A 21,863-nucleotide genomic window follows, 5' to 3' on the forward strand; every position below is an offset into this window, starting at 1 on the left:
CCCTCTCCTTCTGGGACGGTAAACCCCTCTCCTTTTGGGACGGTAGACCCCTCTCCTTCTGGGGTGGTAGAACCCTCTCCTTCTGGGGTGGTAGACCGGGTAGACCCCTCTCCTTCTGGGGCGGTAGACCCCTCTCCTTCTGGGGTGGTAGAAACCTCTCCTTCTGGGGTGGTAGACCCCTCTCCTTCTGGGGCGGTAGACCCCTCTCCTTCTGGGGCGGTAGAACCCTCTCCTTCTGGGGCGGTAGACCCCTCTCCTTCTGGGGCGGTAGACCCCTCTCCTTCTGGGGCGGTAGACCCCTCTCCTTCTGGGGCGGTAGACCCCTCTCCTTCTGGGGCGGTAGACCCCTCTCCTTCTGGGGCGGTAGACCCCTCTCCTTCTGGGGCGGTAGACCCCTCTCCTTCTGGGGCGGTAGACCGCTCTCCTTCTGGGGCGGTAGACCCCTCTCCTTCTGGGGTGGTAGACCGCTCTCCTTCTGGGGCGGTAGACCGCTCTCCTTCTGGGGCGGTAGACCCCTCTCCTTCTGGGGTGGTAGACCGCTCTCCTTCTGGGGTGGTAGACCGCTCTCCTTCTGGGGTGGTAGACCGCTCTCCTTCTGGGGTGGTAGACCGCTCTCCTTCTGGGGTGGTAGACCCCTCTCCTTCTGGGGTGGTAGACCGCTCTCCTTCTGGGGTGGTAGACCGGGTAGACCCTTCTCCTTCTGGGGTGGTAGACAGCTCTCCTTCGGGGGCGTTTTCTAAGGCGCTTGGTACCCCCCCCCCCTCACCTGGAGCCGCACCAACTGGGCACAACATCCTCTAACGACTTTCAGAATTTCATTTTGCATGAAAACCTCATCACCTCCAATCTCATGTTGAAGCTTTTGAGGTACTGTGTGTGACCTGTGAGTTTGTGTATCCACATCTGTCGTCACTGTGTGTGTTGTTGTTGTGTCAGTTTGGACTGAGGTGTACGTTTCTCTCTCTGGGGTGTCTGCAGAATGGAGGCAGCGAAGGATGACTATCGGATCCACTGTAGGGAGTTGGAGAAGGAGCTGACAGAGCTGAGGGGACAGAATGAAGAGCTCACATCCCTGGCTGACGAGGCCCAGACACTGAAGGACGAAATGGATGTACTCCGGTAGGAACTACACCCTAACCCCTAACCCCTATACCCTAACCCCTATACCCAAACCCCTATACCCAAACCCCTATACCCTAACCCCTATACCCTAACCCCTATACCCTAACCCCTATACCCAAACCCCTATACCCAAACCCCTATACCCTAACCCCTATACCCTAACCCCTATACCCAAACCCCTATACCCAAACCCCTATACCCAAACCCCTATACCCTAACCCCTATACCCAAACCCCTATACCCTAACCCCTATACCCTAACCCCTAACCCCTGGCCCTGTACCCTAACCCCTAACCCCTATACCCAAACCCCTAACCCCTATACCCTAACCCCTATACCCTAACCCCTATACCCTAACCCTATACCCAAACCCCTATACCCAAACCCCTATACACTAACCCTACACCCTACACCCCAACCCTTACACCCTAACCCTTACACCCTAACCCCTATACACTAACCCCTATACCCTATACTCTAACCCCTATACCCTATACTCTAACCCCTATACCCTACACCCTAACCCTTACACCATAACCCCTATACCCTATACTCTAACCCCTAACCCTCCTACACCTTTACCCCGCTATACCCTAACCCTCCTACACCCTAACCCCTACACCCTAACCCCCTACACCCTAACCCTTAAACCCTAACCACCCTACACCCTAACCCTTAAACCCTAACCACCCTAACCCCCTACCCCTTACACCCTAACCCCCTACACCATAACCCCTATACCCTAACCCCTATACCCTAACCCTCCTACACCCTAACCCCTTACACCCTAACCCCCTACATCCTAACCCCCCTACACCCTAACCTCCTACACCATAACTCCTATACCCTACACCCTAACCCCTACACCCTAACCCCCTACACCCTAACCCCCACTACACCCTAACCCCCACTACACCCTAACCCCCTACACCCTAACCCTCCTACACCCCAACCCTCCTACACCCTAACCCCCCTACACCCTAACCCCCTACACCCTAACCCCCTACACCCTAACCCTCCTACACCCTAACCCCCTACACCCTAACCCCCCCTACACCCTACACCCTAACCCTCCTACACCCTAACCCCCCTACACCTTAACCCCCTACACCCTAACCCCCTACACCCTAACCCTCCCTACACCCTAACCCTCCCTACACCCTAACCCCCCTACACCCTAACCAACCTACACCCTAACCCCCTACACCCTAACCCCCTACACCCCAACCCTCCTACACCCTAACCCGCCTACACCCTAACCCCCTACACCCTAACCCCCCTACACCCTAACCCCCCTACACCCTAACCCCCTACACCCTAACCCCCTCTACACCCTAACCCCCCTACCCCCTAATCCCCCTACACCTTAACCCCTGGAATTTCAGTTTAATACCTGAGTTGACTCAATTGAAATGGAATTGACCCCAACCATGGTAGCATGTAGTGGTCCACTAGTTTGCAGCCCACTGGCAGCGCTACAGTATAGACACTAACCCTTAGCTCGTGTATGTGTCACACAGACACTCGTCAGACAAGGTGTCCAAGCTGGAGGTCATGGTGGAGTCGTATAAGAAGAAGCTGGAGGACCTGGGAGATCTGAGGAGACAGGTCAAGCTGTTGGAGGAGAAGAACACTCTGTACATGCAGAACACTGTCAGTCTGGAGGAAGAAGTACGCAAGGCCAACACCACGAGAGGACAGCTGGAGTCCTACAAGAGACAGGTATGGATAGAGACTGAACACCACTACACACACACAGAGAGAGATGGGTATGGATAGAGACCGAACACCACTACAAACACACAGAGAGAGATGGGTATGGATAGAGACCGAACACCACTACACACACACAGAGAGAGATGGGTATGGATAGAGACCGAACACCACTACACACACACACAGAGAGACGGGTATGGATAGAGACCGAACACCACTACACACACACAGAGAGACAGGTATGGATAGAGACCGAACATCACTACACACACACAGAGAGAGACAGGTATGGATAGAGACCGAACACCACTACACACACACAGAGAGACAGGTATGGATAGAGACCGAACACCACTACACACAACTACAAACACACAGAGAGACAGGTATGGGTAGAGACTGAACACCACTACACACACACAGAGAGAGATGGGTATGGATAGAGACCGAACACCACTACACACACACAGAGAGACGGGTATGGATAGAGACCGAACACCACTACACACACACAGAGAGACAGGTATGGATAGAGACCGAACACCACTACACACACAGAGAGACAGGTATGGATAGAGACCGAACACCACTACACACACACAGAGAGAGACAGGTATGGATAGAGACCGAACGCCACTACACACACACAGAGAGAGATGGGTATGGATAGAGACTGAACACCACTACACATCACTACACACACACAGAGAGACAGGTATGGATAGAGACTGAACACCACTACACACACACAGAGAGAGACGGGTATGGATAGAGACCGAACGCCACTACACACACACACAGAGAGACGGGTATGGATAGAGACTGAACACCACTACACACACAGAGAGAGATGGGTATGGATAGAGACTGAACACCACTACAAACACACAGAGAGACAGGTATGGATAGAGACCGAACACCACTACAAACACACAGAGAGACAGGTATGGATAGAGACCAAACACCACTACACACAACTACAAACACACAGAGAGACAGGTATGGGTAGAGACTGAACACCACTACACACACACACAGAGACAGGTATGGATAGAGACCGAACACCACTACAAACACACAGAGAGACCGGTATGGATAGAGACTGAACACCACTACAAACACACAGAGAGACAGGTATGGATAGAGACCGAACACCACTACACACAACTACAAACACACAGAGAGACGGGTATGGATAGAGACTGAACACCACTACACACAACTACAAACACACAGAGAGACAGGTATGGATAGAGACTGAACACCACTACAAACACACAGAGAGACAGGTTAACATACTGTCCTTGTTGTCCCCAGGTGGTAGAGCTGCAGAACAAGCTGTCTGAGGAGTCCAAAAAGACAGACAAGATGGAGTTTGAATACAAGAGACTCAAGGAGAAGGTGGACTCTCTCCAGAAAGAAAAGGATGTAGGTGTTACAATGGTTCATTTCACTTTACAGTCCTGTACAGAACTACAGGTTGACTTTACAGTCTTGTACAGAACTACAGGTTGACTTTACAGTCCTGTACAGAACTACAGGTTGACTTTACAGTCTTGTACAGAACTACAGGTTGACTTTACAGTCCTGTACAGAACTACAGGTTGACTTTACAGTCCTGTACAGAACTACAGGTTGACTTTACAGTCCTGTACAGAACTACAGGTTGACTTTCACTTTACAGTCCTGTACAGAACTACAGGTTGACTTTACAGTCCTGTACAGAACTACAGGTTAACATTGACTTTACAGTACTGTACAGAACTACAGGTTGACTTTCACTTTACAGTCCTGTACAGAACTACAGGTTGACTTTACAGTACTGTACAGAACTACAGGTTGACTTTCACTTTACAGTCCTGTACAGAACTACAGGTTGATTTTACAGTCCTGTACAGAACTACAGGTTGACTTTACAGTCCTGTACAGAACTACAGGTTGACTTTCACTTTACAGTAATGTACAGAACTACAGGTTGACTTTCACTTTACAGTACTGTACAGAACTACAGGTTGACTTTCACTTTACAGTACTGTACAGAACTACAGGTTGACTTTCACTTTACAGTCCTGTACAGAACTACAGGTTGACTTTCACTTTACAGTCCTGTACTTCAGTACTACTCTAATTACAGAACTACAGGTTGACTTTCACTTTACAGTCCTGTACAGAACTACAGGTTGACTTTCACTTTACAGTCCTGTACAGAACTACAGGTCAACATTGACTTTACAGTACTGTACAGAACTACAGGTTGACTTTCACTTTACAGTCCTGTACAGAACTACAGGTTGACTTTACAGTACTGTACAGAACTACAGGTTGACTTTCACTTTACAGTCCTGTACAGAACTACAGGTTGATTTTACAGTCCTGTACAGAACTACAGGTTGACTTTACAGTCCTGTACAGAACTACAGGTTGACTTTCACTTTACAGTACTGTACAGAACTACAGGTTGACTTTACAGTACTGTACAGAACTACAGGTTGACTTTACAGTCCTGTACAGAACTACAGGTTGACTTTACAGTCCTGTACAGAACTACAGGTTGACTTTACAGTCCTGTACAGAACTACAGGTTGACTTTACAGTCCTGTACAGAACTACAGGTTGACTTTCACTGTACAGTCCTGTACAGAACTACAGGTTGACTTTACAGTACTGTACAGAACTACAGGTTGACTTTCACTTTACAGTCCTGTACAGAACTACAGGTTGACTTTCACTTTACAGTCCTGTATAGAACTACAGGTTGACTTTCACTTTACAGTACTGTACAGAACTACAGGTTGACTTTCACTTTACAGTACTGTACAGAACTACAGGTTGACTTTCACTTTACAGTACTGTACAGAACTACAGGTTGACTTTCACTTTACACTACTGTACAGAACTACAGGTTGACTTTACAGTACTGTACAGAACTACAGGTTGACTTTACAGTACTGTACAGAACTACAGGTTGACTTTCACTTTACAGTACTGTACAGAACTACAGGTTGACTTTCACTTTACAGTACTGTACAGAACTACAGGTTGACTTTCACTTTACAGTCATGTACAGGACTACAGGTTGACTTTCACTTTACAGTACTGTACAGAACTACAGGTTGACTTTCACTTTACAGTCCTGTACAGAACTACAGGTTGACTTTCACTTTACAGTCCTGTACAGAACTACAGGTTGACTTTCACTTTACAGTACTGTACAGAACTACAGGTTGACTTTCACTTTACAGTCCTGTACAGAACTACAGGTTGACTTTCACTTTACAGTCCTGTACTTCAGTACTACTCTAATTACAGAACTACAGGTTTACTTTCACTTTACAGTACTGTACAGAACTACAGGTTGAATATCACTTTACAGTACTGTACAGAACTACAGGTTGACTTTACAGTACTGTACAGAACTACAGGTTGACTTTCACTTTACAGTACTGTACAGAACTACAGGTTGACTTTCACTTTACAGTCCTGTACAGAACTACAGGTTGACTTTACAGTACTGTACAGAACTACAGGTTGACTTTCACTTTACAGTACTGTACAGAACTACAGGTTGACTTTCACTTTACAGTCCTGTACAGAACTACAGGTTGACTTTCACTTTACAGTCCTGTACTTCAGTACTACTCTAATTACAGAACTACAGGTTGACTTTTACTTTACAGTCCTGTACAGAACTACAGGTTGACTTTACAGTCCTGTACAGAACTACAGGTTGACTTTGACTTTACAGTCCTGTACAGAACTACAGGTTGACTTTCACGTTACAGTCCTGTACAGAACTACAGGTTGACTTTCACTTTACAGTAATGTACAGAACTACAGGTTGACTTTCACTTTACAGTACTGTACAGAACTACAGGTTGACTTTCACTTTACAGTACTGTACAGAACTACAGGTTGACTTTCACTTTACAGTCCTGTACAGAACTGCAGGTTGACTTTCACTTTACAGTACTGTACAGAACTACAGGTTGAGTTTCACTTTACAGTCCTGTACAGAACTACAGGTTGACTTTACAGTACTGTACAGAACTACAGGTTGACTTTCACTTTACAGTCCTGTACAGAACTACAGGTTGATTTTACAGTCCTGTACAGAACTACAGGTTGACTTTACAGTCCTGTACAGAACTACAGGTTGACTTTCACTTTACAGTACTGTACAGAACTACAGGTTGACTTTACAGTACTGTACAGAACTACAGGTTGACTTTACAGTCCTGTACAGAACTACAGGTTGACTTTACAGTCCTGTACAGAACTACAGGTTGACTTTCACTGTACAGTCCTGTACAGAACTTTGACAGTCCTGTACAGAACTACAGGTTGACTTTCACTTTACAGTCCTGTACAGAACTACAGGTTGACTTTCACTTTACAGTACTGTACAGAACTACAGGTTGACTTTCACTTTACAGTACTGTACAGAACTACAGGTTGACTTTCACTTTACAGTACTGTACAGAACTACAGGTTGACTTTCACTTTACAGTACTGTACAGAACTACAGGTTGACTTTACAGTACAGTGTACAGAACTACAGGTTGACTTTCACAGTACTGTACAGAACTACAGGTTGACTTTGACACAGTAATGTACAGAACTACAGGTTGACTTTCACTTTACAGTAATGTACAGAACTACAGGTTGACTTTCACTTTACAGTACTGTACAGAACTACAGGTTGACTTTCACTTTACAGTACTGTACAGAACTACAGGTTGACTTTTTACAGTACTGTACAGAACTACAGGTTGACTTTACAGTACTTTACAGGTTGACTTTACAGTACCTGTACAGAACTACAGGTTGACTTTCACTTTACAGTACTGTACAGAACTACAGGTTGACTTTCACTTTACAGTACTGTACAGAACTACAGGTTGACTTTCACTTTACAGTAATGTACAGGACTACAGGTTGACTTTCACTTTACAGTACTGTACAGAACTACAGGTTGACTTTCACTTTACAGTACTGTACAGAACTACAGGTTGACTTTCACTTTACAGTCCTGTACAGAACTACAGGTTGACTTTCACTTTACAGTCCTGTACAGAACTACAGGTTGACTTTCACTTTACAGTCCTGTACTTCAGTACTACTCTAATTACAGAACTACAGGTTGACTTTCACTTTACAGTACTGTACAGAACTACAGGTTGAATTTCACTTTACAGTACTGTACAGAACTACAGGTTGACTTTACAGTACTGTACAGAACTACAGATTGACTTTCACAGTACTGTACAGAACTACAGGTTGACTTTCACTTTACAGTCCTGTACAGAACTACAGGTTGACTTTACAGTACTGTACAGAACTACAGGTTGACTTTCACTTTACAGTACTGTACAGAACTACAGGTTGACTTTCACTTTACAGTCCTGTACAGAACTACAGGTTGACTTTCACTTTACAGTCCTGTACTTCAGTACTACTCTAATTACAGAACTACAGGTTGACTTTCACTTTACAGTCCTTACAGAACTACAGGTTGACTTTGACTTTACAGTCCTGTACAGAACTACAGGTTGACTTTCACTTTACAGTAATGTACAGAACTACAGGTTGACTTTCACTTTACAGTACTGTACAGAACTACAGGTTGACTTTCACTTTACAGTCCTGTACAGAACTACAGGTTGACTTTACAGTACTGTACAGAACTACAGGTTGACTTTCACTTTACAGTACTGTACAGAACTACAGGTTGACTTTCACTTTACAGTACTGTACTACTATAGTTTACAGAACTACATTGGCTTTACATTACTGTACAGAACTACAGGACAACATTGACTTTACATCAAGGTACTTCAGTACTACTATAGTTTACAGAACTACAGGACAACATTGACTTTACAGTACTGTACTTCAGTACAACTATAGTTGGACAACATTGACTTTACAGTACTGTACAGAACTACAGGACAACATTGACTTTACATTAAGGGTACTTCAGTACTACTATAGTTTACAGGACAGAACTTTACAGTACTGTTTAGAACTACAGGACAACATTGACTTTACAGTACTGTACAGAACTACAGGACAACATTGACTTTACAGTACTGTACAGAACTACAGGTTGACTTTCACTTTACAGTACTGTACAGAACTACAGGTTGACTTTCACTTTACAGTACTGTACAGAACTACAGGTTGACTTTCACTTTACAGTCCTGTACAGAACTGCAGGTTGACTTTCACTTTACAGTACTGTACAGAACTACAGGTTGAGTTTCACTTTACAGTCCTGTACAGAACTACAGGTTGACTTTACAGTACTGTACAGAACTACAGGTTGACTTTCACTTTACAGTCCTGTACAGAACTACAGGTTGATTTTACAGTCCTGTACAGAACTACAGGTTGACTTTACAGTCCTGTACAGAACTACAGGTTGACTTTCACTTTACAGTACTGTACAGAACTACAGGTTGACTTTACAGTACTGTACAGAACTACAGGTTGACTTTACAGTCCTGTACAGAACTACAGGTTGACTTTACAGTCCTGTACAGAACTACAGGTTGACTTTCACTGTACAGTCCTGTACAGAACTACAGGTTGACTTTACAGTACTGTACAGAACTACAGGTTGACTTTACAGTACTGTACAGAACTACAGGTTGACTTTACAGTCCTGTACAGAAGTACAGGTTGACTTTCACTTTACAGTCCTGTATAGAACTACAGGTTGACTTTCACTTTACAGTACTGTACAAACTACAGGTTGACTTTCACTTTACAGTACTGTACAGAACTACAGGTTGACTTTCACTTTACAGTACTGTACAGAACTACAGGTTGACTTTCACTTTACAGTACTGTACAGAACTACAGGTTGACTTTCACTTTACAGTACTGTACAGAACTACAGGTTGACTTTACAGTACTGTACAGAACTACAGGTTGACTTTACAGTAATGTACAGAACTACAGGTTGACTTTCACTTTACAGTAATGTACAGAACTACAGGTTGACTTTCACTTTACAGTACTGTACAGAACTACAGGTTGACTTTCACTTTACAGTACTGTACAGAACTACAGGTTGACTTCCACTTTACAGTACTGTACAGAACTACAGGTTGACTTTACAGTACTGTACAGAACTACAGGTTGACTTTACAGTACTGTACAGAACTACAGGTTGACTTTCACTTTACAGTACTGTACAGAACTACAGGTTGACTTTCACTTTACAGTACTGTACAGAACTACAGGTTGACTTTCACTTTACAGTAATGTACAGGACTACAGGTTGACTTTCACTTTACAGTACTGTACAGAACTACAGGTTGACTTTCACTTTACAGTCCTGTACAGAACTACAGGTTGACTTTCACTTTACAGTCCTGTACAGAACTACAGGTTGACTTTCACTTTACAGTCCTGTACAGAACTACAGGTTGACTTTCACTTTACAGTCCTGTACTTCAGTACAGAACTACAGGTTGACTTTCACTTTACAGTACTGTACAGAACTACAGGTTGAATTTCACTTTACAGTACTGTACAGAACTACAGGTTGACTTTACAGTACTGTACAGAACTACAGATTGACTTTCACTTTACTGTACAGAACTACAGGTTGACTTTCACTTTACAGTCCTGTACAGAACTACAGGTTGACTTTACAGTACTTTACAGTTGACTTTCACTTTACAGTACTGTACAGAACTACAGGTTGACTTTCACTTTACAGTCCTGTACAGAACTACAGGTTGACTTTTACTTTACAGTCCTGTACTTCAGTACTACTCTAATTACAGAACTACAGGTTGACTTTTACTTTACAGTCCTTTACAGAACTACAGGTTGACTTTGACTTTACAGTCCTGTACAGAACTACAGGTTGACTTTCACTTTACAGTAATGTACAGAACTACAGGTTGACTTTCACTTTACAGTACTGTACAGAACTACAGGTTGACTTTCACTTTACAGTCCTGTACAGAACTACAGTTGACTTTACAGTCCTGTACAGAACTACAGGTTGACTTTCACTTTACAGTACTGTACAGAACTACAGGTTGACTTTCACTTTACAGTACTGTACTACTATAGTTTACAGGACAACATTGGCTTTACATTACTGTACAGAACTACAGGACAACATTGACTTTACATTAAGGGTACTTCAGTACTACTATAGTTTACAGAACTACAGGACAACATTGACTTTACAGTACTGTACTTCAGTACAACTATAGTTTACAGGACAACATTGACTTTACAGTACTGTTTAGAACTACAGGACAACATTGACTTTACATTAAGGGTACTTCAGTACTACTATAGTTTACAGGACAACATTGACTTTACAGTACTGTTTAGAACTACAGGACAACATTGACTTTACAGTACTGTACAGAACTACAGGACAACATTGACTTTACAGTACTGTACAGAACTACAGGTTGACTTTCACTTTACAGTACTGTACAGAACTACAGGTTGACTTTCACTTTACAGTACTGTACAGAACTACAGGTTGACTTTCACTTTACAGTCATGTAACTCAGTACTACTACAGGTTGACTTTCACTTTACAGTCCTGTACAGAACTTCAGGTTGACTTTTACTTTACAGTCCTGTACAGAACTACAGGTCAACATTGACTTTACAGTACTGTACAGAACTACAGGTTGACTTTGCAGTACTGTACAGAACTACAGGTTGACTTTCACTTTACAGTACTCTACAGAACTACAGGTTGACTTTCACTTTACAGTCCTGTACAGAACTACAGGTTGACTTTACAGTACTGTACAGAACTACAGGTTGACTTTCACTTTACAGTACTGTACAGAACTACAGGTTGACTTTACAGTACTGTACAGAACTACAGGTTGACTTTACAGTACTGTACAGAACTACAGGTTGACTTTCACTTTACAGTACTGTACAGAACTACAGGTTGACTTTCACTTTACAGTACTGTACAGAACTACAGGTTGACTTTCACTTTACAGTAATGTACAGGACTACAGGTTGACTTTCACTTTACAGTACTGTACAGAACTACAGGTTGACTTTCACTTTACAGTCCTGTACAGAACTACAGGTTGACTTTCACTTTACAGTCCTGTACAGAACTACAGGTTGACTTTCACTTTACAGTCCTGTACAGAACTACAGGTTGACTTTCACTTTACAGTCCTGTACTTCAGTACTACTCTAATTACAGAACTACAGGTTGACTTTCACTTTACAGTACTGTACAGAACTACACGTTGAATTTCACTTTACAGTACTGTACAGAACTACAGGTTGACTTTGACTTTACAGTACTGTACAGAACTACAGATTGACTTTCACTTTACTGTACAGAACTACAGGTTGACTTTCACTTTACAGTCCTGTACAGAACTACAGGTTGACTTTACAGTACTGTACAGAACTACAGGTTGACTTTCACTTTACAGTACTGTACAGAACTACAGGTTGACTTTCACTTTACAGTCCTGTACAGAACTACAGGTTGACTTTTACTTTACCTGTACTTCAGTACTACTCTAATTACAGAACTACAGGTTGACTTTTACTTTACAGTCCTTTACAGAACTACAGGTTGACTTTGACTTTACAGTCCTGTACAGAACTACAGGTTGACTTTCACTTTACAGTAATGTACAGAACTACAGGTTGACTTTCACTTTACAGTACTGTACAGAACTACAGGTTGACTTTCACTTTACAGTCCTGTACAGAACTACAGGTTGACTTTTACTTTACAGTCCTGTACAGAACTACAGGTTGACTTTCACTTTACAGTAATGTACAGAACTACAGGTTGACTTTCACTTTACAGTACTGTACTACTACTAGTTTACAGGACAACATTGACTTTACATTACTGTACAGAACTACAGGACAACATTGACTTTACATTAAGGGTACTTCAGTACTACTATAGTTTACAGAACTACAGGACAACATTGACTTTACAGTACTGTACTTCAGTACAACTATAGTTTACAGGACAACATTGACTTTACAGTACTGTTTAGAACTACAGGACAACATTGACTTTACATTAAGGGTACTTCAGTACTACTATAGTTTACAGGACAACATTGACTTTACAGTACTGTTTAGAACTACAGGACAACATTGACTTTACAGTACTGTACAGAACTACAGGACAACATTGACTTTACAGTACTGTACAGAACTACAGGTTGACTTTCACTTTACAGTACTGTACAGAACTACAGGTTGACTTTCACTTTACAGTACTGTACAGAACTACAGGTTGACTTTCACTTTACAGTCATGTAACTCAGTACTACTACAGGTTGACTTTCACTTTACAGTCCTGTACAGAACTTCAGGTTGACTTTTACTTTACAGTCCTGTACAGAACTACAGGTCAACATTGACTTTACAGTACTGTACAGAACTACAGGTTGACTTTGCAGTACTGTACAGAACTACAGGTTGACTTTCACTTTACAGTACTCTACAGAACTACAGGTTGACTTTCACTTTACAGTCCTGTACAGAACTACTACAGAACTACAGGTTGACTTTCACTTTACAGTACTGTACAGAACTACAGGTTGACTTTCACTTTACAGTCCTGTACAGAACTACAGGTTGACTTTTACTTTACAGTCCTGTACTTCAGTACTACTCTAATTACAGAACTACAGGTTGACTTTTACTTTACAGTCCTTTACAGAACTACAGGTTGACTTTGACTTTACAGTCCTGTACAGAACTACAGGTTGACTTTCACTTTACAGTAATGTACAGAACTACAGGTTGACTTTCACTTTACAGTACTGTACAGAACTACAGGTTGACTTTCACTTTACAGTACTGTACAGAACTACAGTTGACTTTCACTTTACAGTACAGAACTACAGGTTGACTTTCACTTTACAGTACTGTACAGAACTACAGGTTGACTTTCACTTTACAGTACTCTACAGAACTACAGGTTGACTTTCACTTTACAGTACTGTACAGAACTACAGGTTGACTTTCACTTTACAGTCCTGTACAGAACTACAGGTTGACTTTCACTTTACAGTCCTGTACTTCAGTACTACTCTAATTACAGAACTACAGGTTGACTTTCACTTTACAGTCCTGTACAGAACTACAGGTCAACATCGACTTTACAGTCCTGTACAGAACTACAGGTTGACTTTGACTTTACAGTCCTGTACAGAACTACAGGTTGACTTTCACTTTACAGTAATGTACAGAACTACAGGTTGACTTTCACTTTACAGTACAGTAACTCTTGAATTACAGAACTACAGGTTGACTTTCACTTTACAGTCCTGTACAGAACTTTGACTTTTTACTTTACAGTCCTGTACAGAACTACAGGTTGACTTTCACTTTACAGTCCTGTACAGAACTACAGGTTGACTTTTACTTTACAGTCCTGTACAGAAATACAGGTTGACTTTCACTTTACAGTAATGTACAGAACTACAGGTTGACTTTCACTTTACAGTACTGTACAGAACTACAGGTTGACTTCACTTTACAGTCCTGTACAGAACTACAGGTTGACTTTACAGTACTGTACAGAACTACAGGTTGACTTTCACTTTACAGTCCTGTACAGAACTACAGGTTGACTTTCACTTTACAGTAATGTACAGAACTACAGGTTGACTTTCACTTTACAGTACTGTACAGAACTACAGGTTGACTTTCACTTTACAGTACTGTACAGAACTACAGGTTGACTTTCACTTTACAGTACTGTACAGAACTACAGGTTGACTTTCACTTTACAGTACTGTACAGAACTACAGGTTGACTTTCACTTTACAGTACTGTACAGAACTACAGGTTGACTTTCACTTTACAGTACTGTACAGAACTACAGGTTGACTTTCACGTTACAGTACTGTACAGAACTACAGGTTGACTTTCACTTTACAGTCCTGTACAGAACTACAGGTTGACTTTCACTTTACAGTCCTGTACTTCAGTACTACTCTAATTACAGAACTACAGGTTGACTTTCACTTTACAGTCCTGTACAGAACTACAGGTTGACTTTTACTTTACAGTCCTGTACAGAACTACAGGTCAACATTGACTTTACAGTACTGTACAGAACTACAGGTTGACTTTCACTTTACAGTACTGTACAGAACTACAGGACAACATTGACTTTACAGTACTGTACTTCAGTACAACTATAGTTTACAGGACAACATTGACTTTACATTAAGGGTACTTCAGTACTACTATAGTGTACAGAACTACAGGACAACATTGACTTTACAGTACTGTACTTCAGTACAACTATAGTTTACAGGACAACATTGACTTTACATTAAGGGTACTTCAGTACTACTATAGTTTACAGAACTACAGGACAACATTGACTTTACAGTACTGTACTTCAGTACAACTATAGTTTACAGGACAACATTGACTTTACAGTACTGTTTAGAACTACAGGACAACATTGACTTAACAGTACTGTACAGAACTACAGGACAACATTGACTTTACAGTACTGTACAGAACTACAGGTTGACTTTCACTTTACAGTACTGTACAGAACTACAGGTTGACTTTCACTTTACAGTCCTGTACTTCAGTACTACTCTAATTACAGAACTACAGGTTGACTTTCACTTTACAGTCCTGTACAGAACTACAGGTTGACTTTTACTTTACAGTCCTGTAAAGAACTACAGGTCAACATTGACTTTACAGTACTTTACAGAACTACAGGTTGACTTTACAGTCCTGTACAGAACTACAGGTTGACTTTGCAGTACTGTACAGAACTACAGGTTGACTTTCACTTTACAGTACTGTACTACTATAGTTTACAGGAAAACATTTGACTTTACAGTACTGTACAGAACTACAGGTTAACATTGACTTTACAGTCCTGTACAGAACTACAGGTCAACTTTCACTTTACAGTACTGTACTTCAGTACTACTCTAATCACAGAACTACAGGTCAACATTGACTTTACAGTACTGTACAGAACTACAGGTCAACATTTACTTTACAGTACTGTACAGTACTACAGGTCAACATTGACTTTACAGTACTGTACAGAACTACAGGTCAACATTTACTTTACAGTACTGTACTTCAGTACAACTATAGTTTACAGGACAACATTGACTTTACATTAAGGGTACTTCAGTACTACTATAGTGTACAGAACTACAGGACAACATTGACTTTACAGTACTGTACTTCAGTACAACTATAGTTTACATGACAACATTCACTTTACATTAAGGGTACTTCAGTACTACTATAGTGTACAGAACTACAGGACAACATTGACTTTACAGTACTGTACAGAACTACAGGACAACATTGGCTTTACATTACTGTACAGAACTACAGGACAACATTGACTTTACATTAAGGGTACTTCAGTACTACTATAGTTTACAGAACTACAGGACAACATTGACTTTACAGTACTGTACAGAACTACAGGAGAACATTGACTTTACATTAAGGGTACTTCAGTACTACTATAGTGTACAGAACTACAGGACAACATTGACTTTACAGTACTGTACAGAACTACAGGACAACATTGACTTTACAGTACTGTATATAACTACAGGACAACATTGACTTTACAGTACTGTATAGAACTACAGGACAACATTGACTTTACAGTACTGTACAGAACTACAGGACAACATTGACTTTACAGTACTGTACAGGACAACATTGACTTTACAGTACTGTACAGAACTACAGGACAACATTGACTTTACAGTACTGTACAGAACTACAGGACAACATTGACTTTACAGTACTGTACAGAACTACAGGACAACATTGACTTTACAGTACTGTACAGAACTACAGGACAACATTGACTTTACAGTACTGTACAGAACTACAGGACAACATTGACTTTACAGTACTGTACAGAACTACAGGACAACATTGACTTTACAGTACTGTACTTCAGTACAACTATAGTTTACATGACAACATTGACTTTACATTAAGGGTACTTCAGTACTACTATAGTGTACAGGACAACATTTACTTTACAGTAAACTTTACAGGCCGTGGTCTGTAACGGGAAGGGGCCGTGGTCTGTAACGGGAAGGGGCCGTGGTCTGTAACGGGAAGGGGCCGTGGTCTGTAACGGGAAGGGGCCGTGGTCTGTAACGGGAAGGGGCCGTGGTCTGTAACGGGTGGTCTGTAACGGGAAGGGGCCGTGGTCTGTAACGGGTGGTCTGCAACGGGAAGAGGCCGTGGTCTGTAACGGGAAGAGGCCGTGGTCTGTAACGGGAAGAGGCCGTGGTCTGTAATGGGTGGTCTGTAACGGGAAGAGGCCGTGGTCTGTAACGGGAAGGGGCCGTGGTCTGTAACGGGAAGGGGCCGTGGTCTGTAACGGGAAGGGGCCGTGGTCTGTAACGGGAAGAGGCCGTGGTCTGTAACGGGAAGAGGCCGTGGTCTGTAACGGGAAGAGGCCGTGGTCTGTAACGGGAAGAGGCCGTGGTCTGTAAAGGGTGGTCTGTAACGGGAAGAGGCCGTGGTCTGTAACGGGAAGAGGCCGTGGTCTGTAACGGGAAGGGGCCGTGGTCTGTAACGGGAAGGGGCCGTGGTCTGTAACGGGAAGGGGCCGTGGTCTGTAACGGGAAGGGGCCGTGGTCTGTAACGGGTGGTCTGTAACGGGAAGAGGCCGTGGTCTGTAACGGGAAGGGGCCGTGGTCTGTAACGGGAAGAGGCCGTGGTCTGTAACGGGAAGAGGCCGTGGTCTGTAACGGGAAGAGGCCGTGGTCTGTAAAGGGTGGTCTGCTACGGGAAGAGGCCGTGGTCTGTAACGGGAAGAGGCCGTGGTCTGTAATGGGTGGTCTGTAACGGGAAGAGGCCGTGGTCTGTAACGGGAAGGGGCCGTGGTCTGTAACGGGAAGGGGCCGTGGTCTGTAACGGGAAGGGGCCGTGGTCTGTAACGGGAAGGGGCCGTGGTCTGTAACGGGAAGGGGCCGTGGTCTGTAACGGGAAGAGGCCGTGGTCTGTAACGGGAAGGGGCCGTGGTCTGTAACGGGAAGGGGCCGTGGTCTGTAACGGGAAGGGGCCGTGGTCTGTAACGGGAAGGGGCCGTGGTCTGTAACGGGAAGGGGCCGTGGTCTGTAACGGGAAGGGGCCGTGGTCTGTAACGGGAAGGGGCCGTGGTCTGTAACGGGAAGGGCCGTGGTCTGTAACGGGAAGAGGCCGTGGTCTGTAACGGGGGCCGTGGTCTGTAACGGGAAGAGGCCGTGGTCTGTAACGGGAAGGGGCCGTGGTCTGTAACGGGAAGGGGCCGTGGTCTGTAACGGGAAGGGGCCGTGGTCTGTAACGGGAAGAGGCCGCCGGGAAGGTCTGTAACGGGAAGAAAGGGCCGTGGTCTGTAACGGGAAGAGGCCGTGGTCTGTAACGGGAAGAGGCCGTGGTCTGTAACGGGAAGGGGCCGTGGTCTGTAACGGGAAGGGGCCGTGGTCTGTAACGGGAAGGGGCCGTGGTCTGTAACGGGAAGGGGCCGTGGTCTGTAACGGGAAGGGGCCGTGGTCTGTAACGGGAAGGGGCCGTGGTCTGTAACGGGTGGTCTGTAAGGGAAGGGCCGTGGTCTGTAACGGGAAGAGGCCGTGGTCTGTAACGGGAAGAGGCCGTGGTCTGTAACGGGAAGGGGCCGTGGTCTGTAACGGGAAGAGGCCGTGGTCTGTAACGGGTGGTCTGTAACGGGAAGAGGCCGTGGTCTGTAACGGGAAGAGGCCGTGGTCTGTAACGGGAGAGGGGTCCGTGGTCTGTAACGGGAAGAGGCCGTGGTCTGTAACGGGAAGAGGCCGTGGTCTGTAACGGGGAAGAGGCCGTGGTCTGTAACGGGAAGAGGCCGTGGTCTGTAACTGGGGAAGAGGCCGTGGTCTGTAACGGGAAGAGGCCGTGGTCTGTAACTGGGGAAGGGCCGTGGTCTGTAACGGGAAGAGGCCGTGGTCTGTAACGGGAAGAGGCCGTGGTCTGTAACGGGAAGAGGCCGTGGTCTGTAACGGGAAGGGCCGTGGTCTGTAACGGAAGGGGCCGTGGTCTGTAACGGGAAGGGGCCGTGGTCTGTAACGGGAAGGGGCCGTGGTCTGTAACGGGAAGGGGCCGTGGTCTGTAACGGGAAGGGGCCGTGGTCTGTAACGGAAGGGCCGTGGTCTGTAACGGGAAGGGCCGTGGTCTGTAACGGGAAGAGGCCGTGGTCTGTAACGGGAAGAGGCCGTGGTCTGTAAAGGGTGGTCTGCTACGGGAAGAGGCCGTGGTCTGTAACGGGAAGAGGCCGTGGTCTGTAATGGGTGGTCTGTAACGGGAAGAGGCCGTGGTCTGTAACGGGAAGGGGCCGTCTGGGGAAGGGGCCGTGGTCTGTAACGGGAAGGGGCCGTGGTCTGTAACGGGAAGGGGCCGTGGTCTGTAACGGGAAGAGGCCGTGGTCTGTAACGGGAAGAGGCCGTGGTCTGTAACGGGAAGAGGCCGTGGTCTGTAACGGGAAGGGGCCGTGGTCTGTAACGGGAAGGGGCCGTGGTCTGTAACGGGAAGGGGCCGTGGTCTGTAACGGGAAGGGGCCGTGGTCTGTAACGGGGAAGGGGCCGTGGTCTGTAACGGGAAGGGGCCGTGGTCTGTAACGGGAAGGGGCCGTGGTCTGTAACGGGAAGGGGCCGTGGTCTGTAACGGGAAGGGGCCGTGGTCTGTAACGGGAAGGGGCCGTGGTCTGTAACGGGAAGAGGCCGTGGTCTGTAACGGGTGGTCTGTAACGGGAAGAGGCCGTGGTCTGTAACGGGAAGAGGCCGTGGTCTGTAACGGGAAGAGGCCGTGGTCTGTAACGGGAAGAGGCCGTGGTCTGTAACGGGAAGAGGCCGTGGTCTGTAACGGGAAGGGGCCGTGGTCTGTAACGGGAAGAGGCCGTGGTCTGTAACGGGAAGAGGCCGTGGTCTGTAACGGGAAGAGGCCGTGGTCTGTAACGGGAAGAGGCCGTGGTCTGTAACGGGAAGAGGCCGTGGTCTGTAACGGGAAGGGGCCGTGGTCTGTAACGGGAAGGGGCCGTGGTCTGTAACGGGAAGGGGCCGTGGTCTGTAACGGGAAGGGGCCGTGGTCTGTAACGGGAAGGGGCCGTGGTCTGTAACGGGAAGGGGCCGTGGTCTGTAACGGGGGAAGGGGCCGTGGTCTGTAACGGGAAGGGGCCGTGGTCTGTAACGGGAAGAGGCCGTGGTCTGTAACGGGTGGTCTGTAACGGGAAGAGGCCGTGGTCTGTAACGGGAAGAGGCCGTGGTCTGTAACGGGTGGTCTGTAACGGGAAGAGGCCGTGGTCTGTAACGGGAAGAGGCCGTGGTCTGTAACGGGAAGAGGCCGTGGTCTGTAACGGAAGAGGCCGTGGTCTGTAACGGGAAGAGGCCGTGGTCTGTAACGGGGAAGAGGCCGTGGTCTGTAACGGGAAGAGGCCGTGGTCTGTAACGGGAAGGAAGGGCCGTGGTCTGTAATGGGTGGTCTGTAAGGGAAGGGCCGTGGTCTGTAACGGGAAGAGGCCGTGGTCTGTAACGGGAAGAGGCCGTGGTCTGTAACGGGAAGAGGCCGTGGTCTGTAACGGGAAGAGGCCGTGGTCTGTAACGGGAAGGGGCCGTGGTCTGTAACGGGAAGGGGCCGTGGTCTGTAACGGGAAGGGGCCGTGGTCTGTAACGGAAGGGGCCGTGGTCTGTAACGGGAAGGGGCCGTGGTCTGTAACGGGAAGGGCCGTGGTCTGTAACGGGAAGAGGCCGTGGTCTGTAACGGGAAGAGGTCTGGTCTGGAAGGGTGGTCTGTAACGGGAAGAGGCCGTGGTCTGTAACGGGTGGTCTGTAACGGGAAGAGGCCGTGGTCTGTAACGGGAAGGGGCCGTGGTCTGTAACGGGAAGGGGCCGTGGTCTGTAACGGGAAGGGGCCGTGGTCTGTAACGGGAAGGGCCGTGGTCTGTAACGGGGGAAGGGGCCGTGGTCTGTAACGGGAAGGGGCCGTGGTCTGTAACGGGAAGGGGCCGTGGTCTGTAAGGGGCCGTGGTCTGTAACGGGGGGGCCGTGGTCTGTAACGGGAAGGGGCCGTGGTCTGTAACGGGAAGGGGCCGTGGTCTGTAACGGGAAGGGGCCGTGGTCTGTAACGGGAAGGGCCGTGGTCTGTAACGGAAGGGGCCGTGGTCTGTAACGGGAAGAGGCCGTGGTCTGTAACGGGAAGGGGCCGTGGTCTGTAACGGGAAGGGCCGGGTCTGTAACGGAAGGGGCGTGGTCTGTAACGGGAAGGGGCCGTGGTCTGTAACGGGAAGGGGCCGTGGTCTGTAACGGGAAGAGGGAAGGGCCGTGGTCTGTAACGGGAAGAGGCCGTGGTCTGTAACGGGAAGAGGCCGTGGTCTGTAACGGGAAGAGGCCGTGGTCTGTAACGGGAAGAGGCCGTGGTCTGTAACGGGAAGAGGCCGTGGTCTGTAACGGGAAGAGGCCGTGGTCTGTAACGGAAGAGGCCGTGGTCTGTAACGGGAAGGGGCCGTGGTCTGTAACGGAAGGGGCCGTGGTCTGTAACGGAAGGGGCCGTGGTCTGTAACGGGAAGAGGCCTGTGGTGGTCTGTAACGGGAAGAGGCCGTGGTCTGTAACGGGAAGAGGCCGTGGTCTGTAACGGGAAGAGGCCGTGGTCTGTAACGGAAGGGGCCGTGGTCTGTAACGGGAAGAGGCCGTGGTCTGTAACGGGGCCGTGGTCTGTAACGGGAAGAGGCCGTGGTCTGTGGTCTGTAACGGGAAGAGGCCGTGGTCTGTAACGGGAAGAGGCCGTGGTCTGTAACGGGAAGGGGCCGTGGTCTGTAACGGGGAAGGGGCCGTGGTCTGTAACGGGAAGGGGCCGTGGTCTGTAACGGGAAGGGGCCGTGGTCTGTAACGGGAAGGGGCCGTGGTCTGTAACGGGAAGAGGCCGTGGTCTGTAACGGGAAGAGGCCGTGGTCTGTAACGGGAAGAGGCCGTGGTCTGTAACGGGAAGAGGCCGTGGTCTG

General features: G+C 46.4%; 1 protein-coding gene across 1 annotated transcript in view; it reads left to right on the forward strand.

Annotated features, from left to right (window-relative positions):
• The window catches only part of hook3 (hook microtubule-tethering protein 3), a 65,044-nt gene that overhangs the window by 39,109 nt on the left and 4,072 nt on the right, over positions 1–21,863 (forward strand). Inside the window, exons 9-11 of the mRNA XM_065006843.1 lie at positions 979–1,119; positions 2,643–2,844; positions 4,156–4,266. Coding sequence (XP_064862915.1) covers positions 979–1,119; positions 2,643–2,844; positions 4,156–4,266 — 454 coding nt within the window. The remainder of the gene's footprint in view (positions 1–978; positions 1,120–2,642; positions 2,845–4,155; positions 4,267–21,863) is intronic.

Source organism: Oncorhynchus nerka, linkage group LG22 (assembly GCF_034236695.1).
Source record: "Oncorhynchus nerka isolate Pitt River linkage group LG22, Oner_Uvic_2.0, whole genome shotgun sequence".
Lineage (NCBI taxonomy): Eukaryota > Metazoa > Chordata > Actinopteri > Salmoniformes > Salmonidae > Oncorhynchus > Oncorhynchus nerka.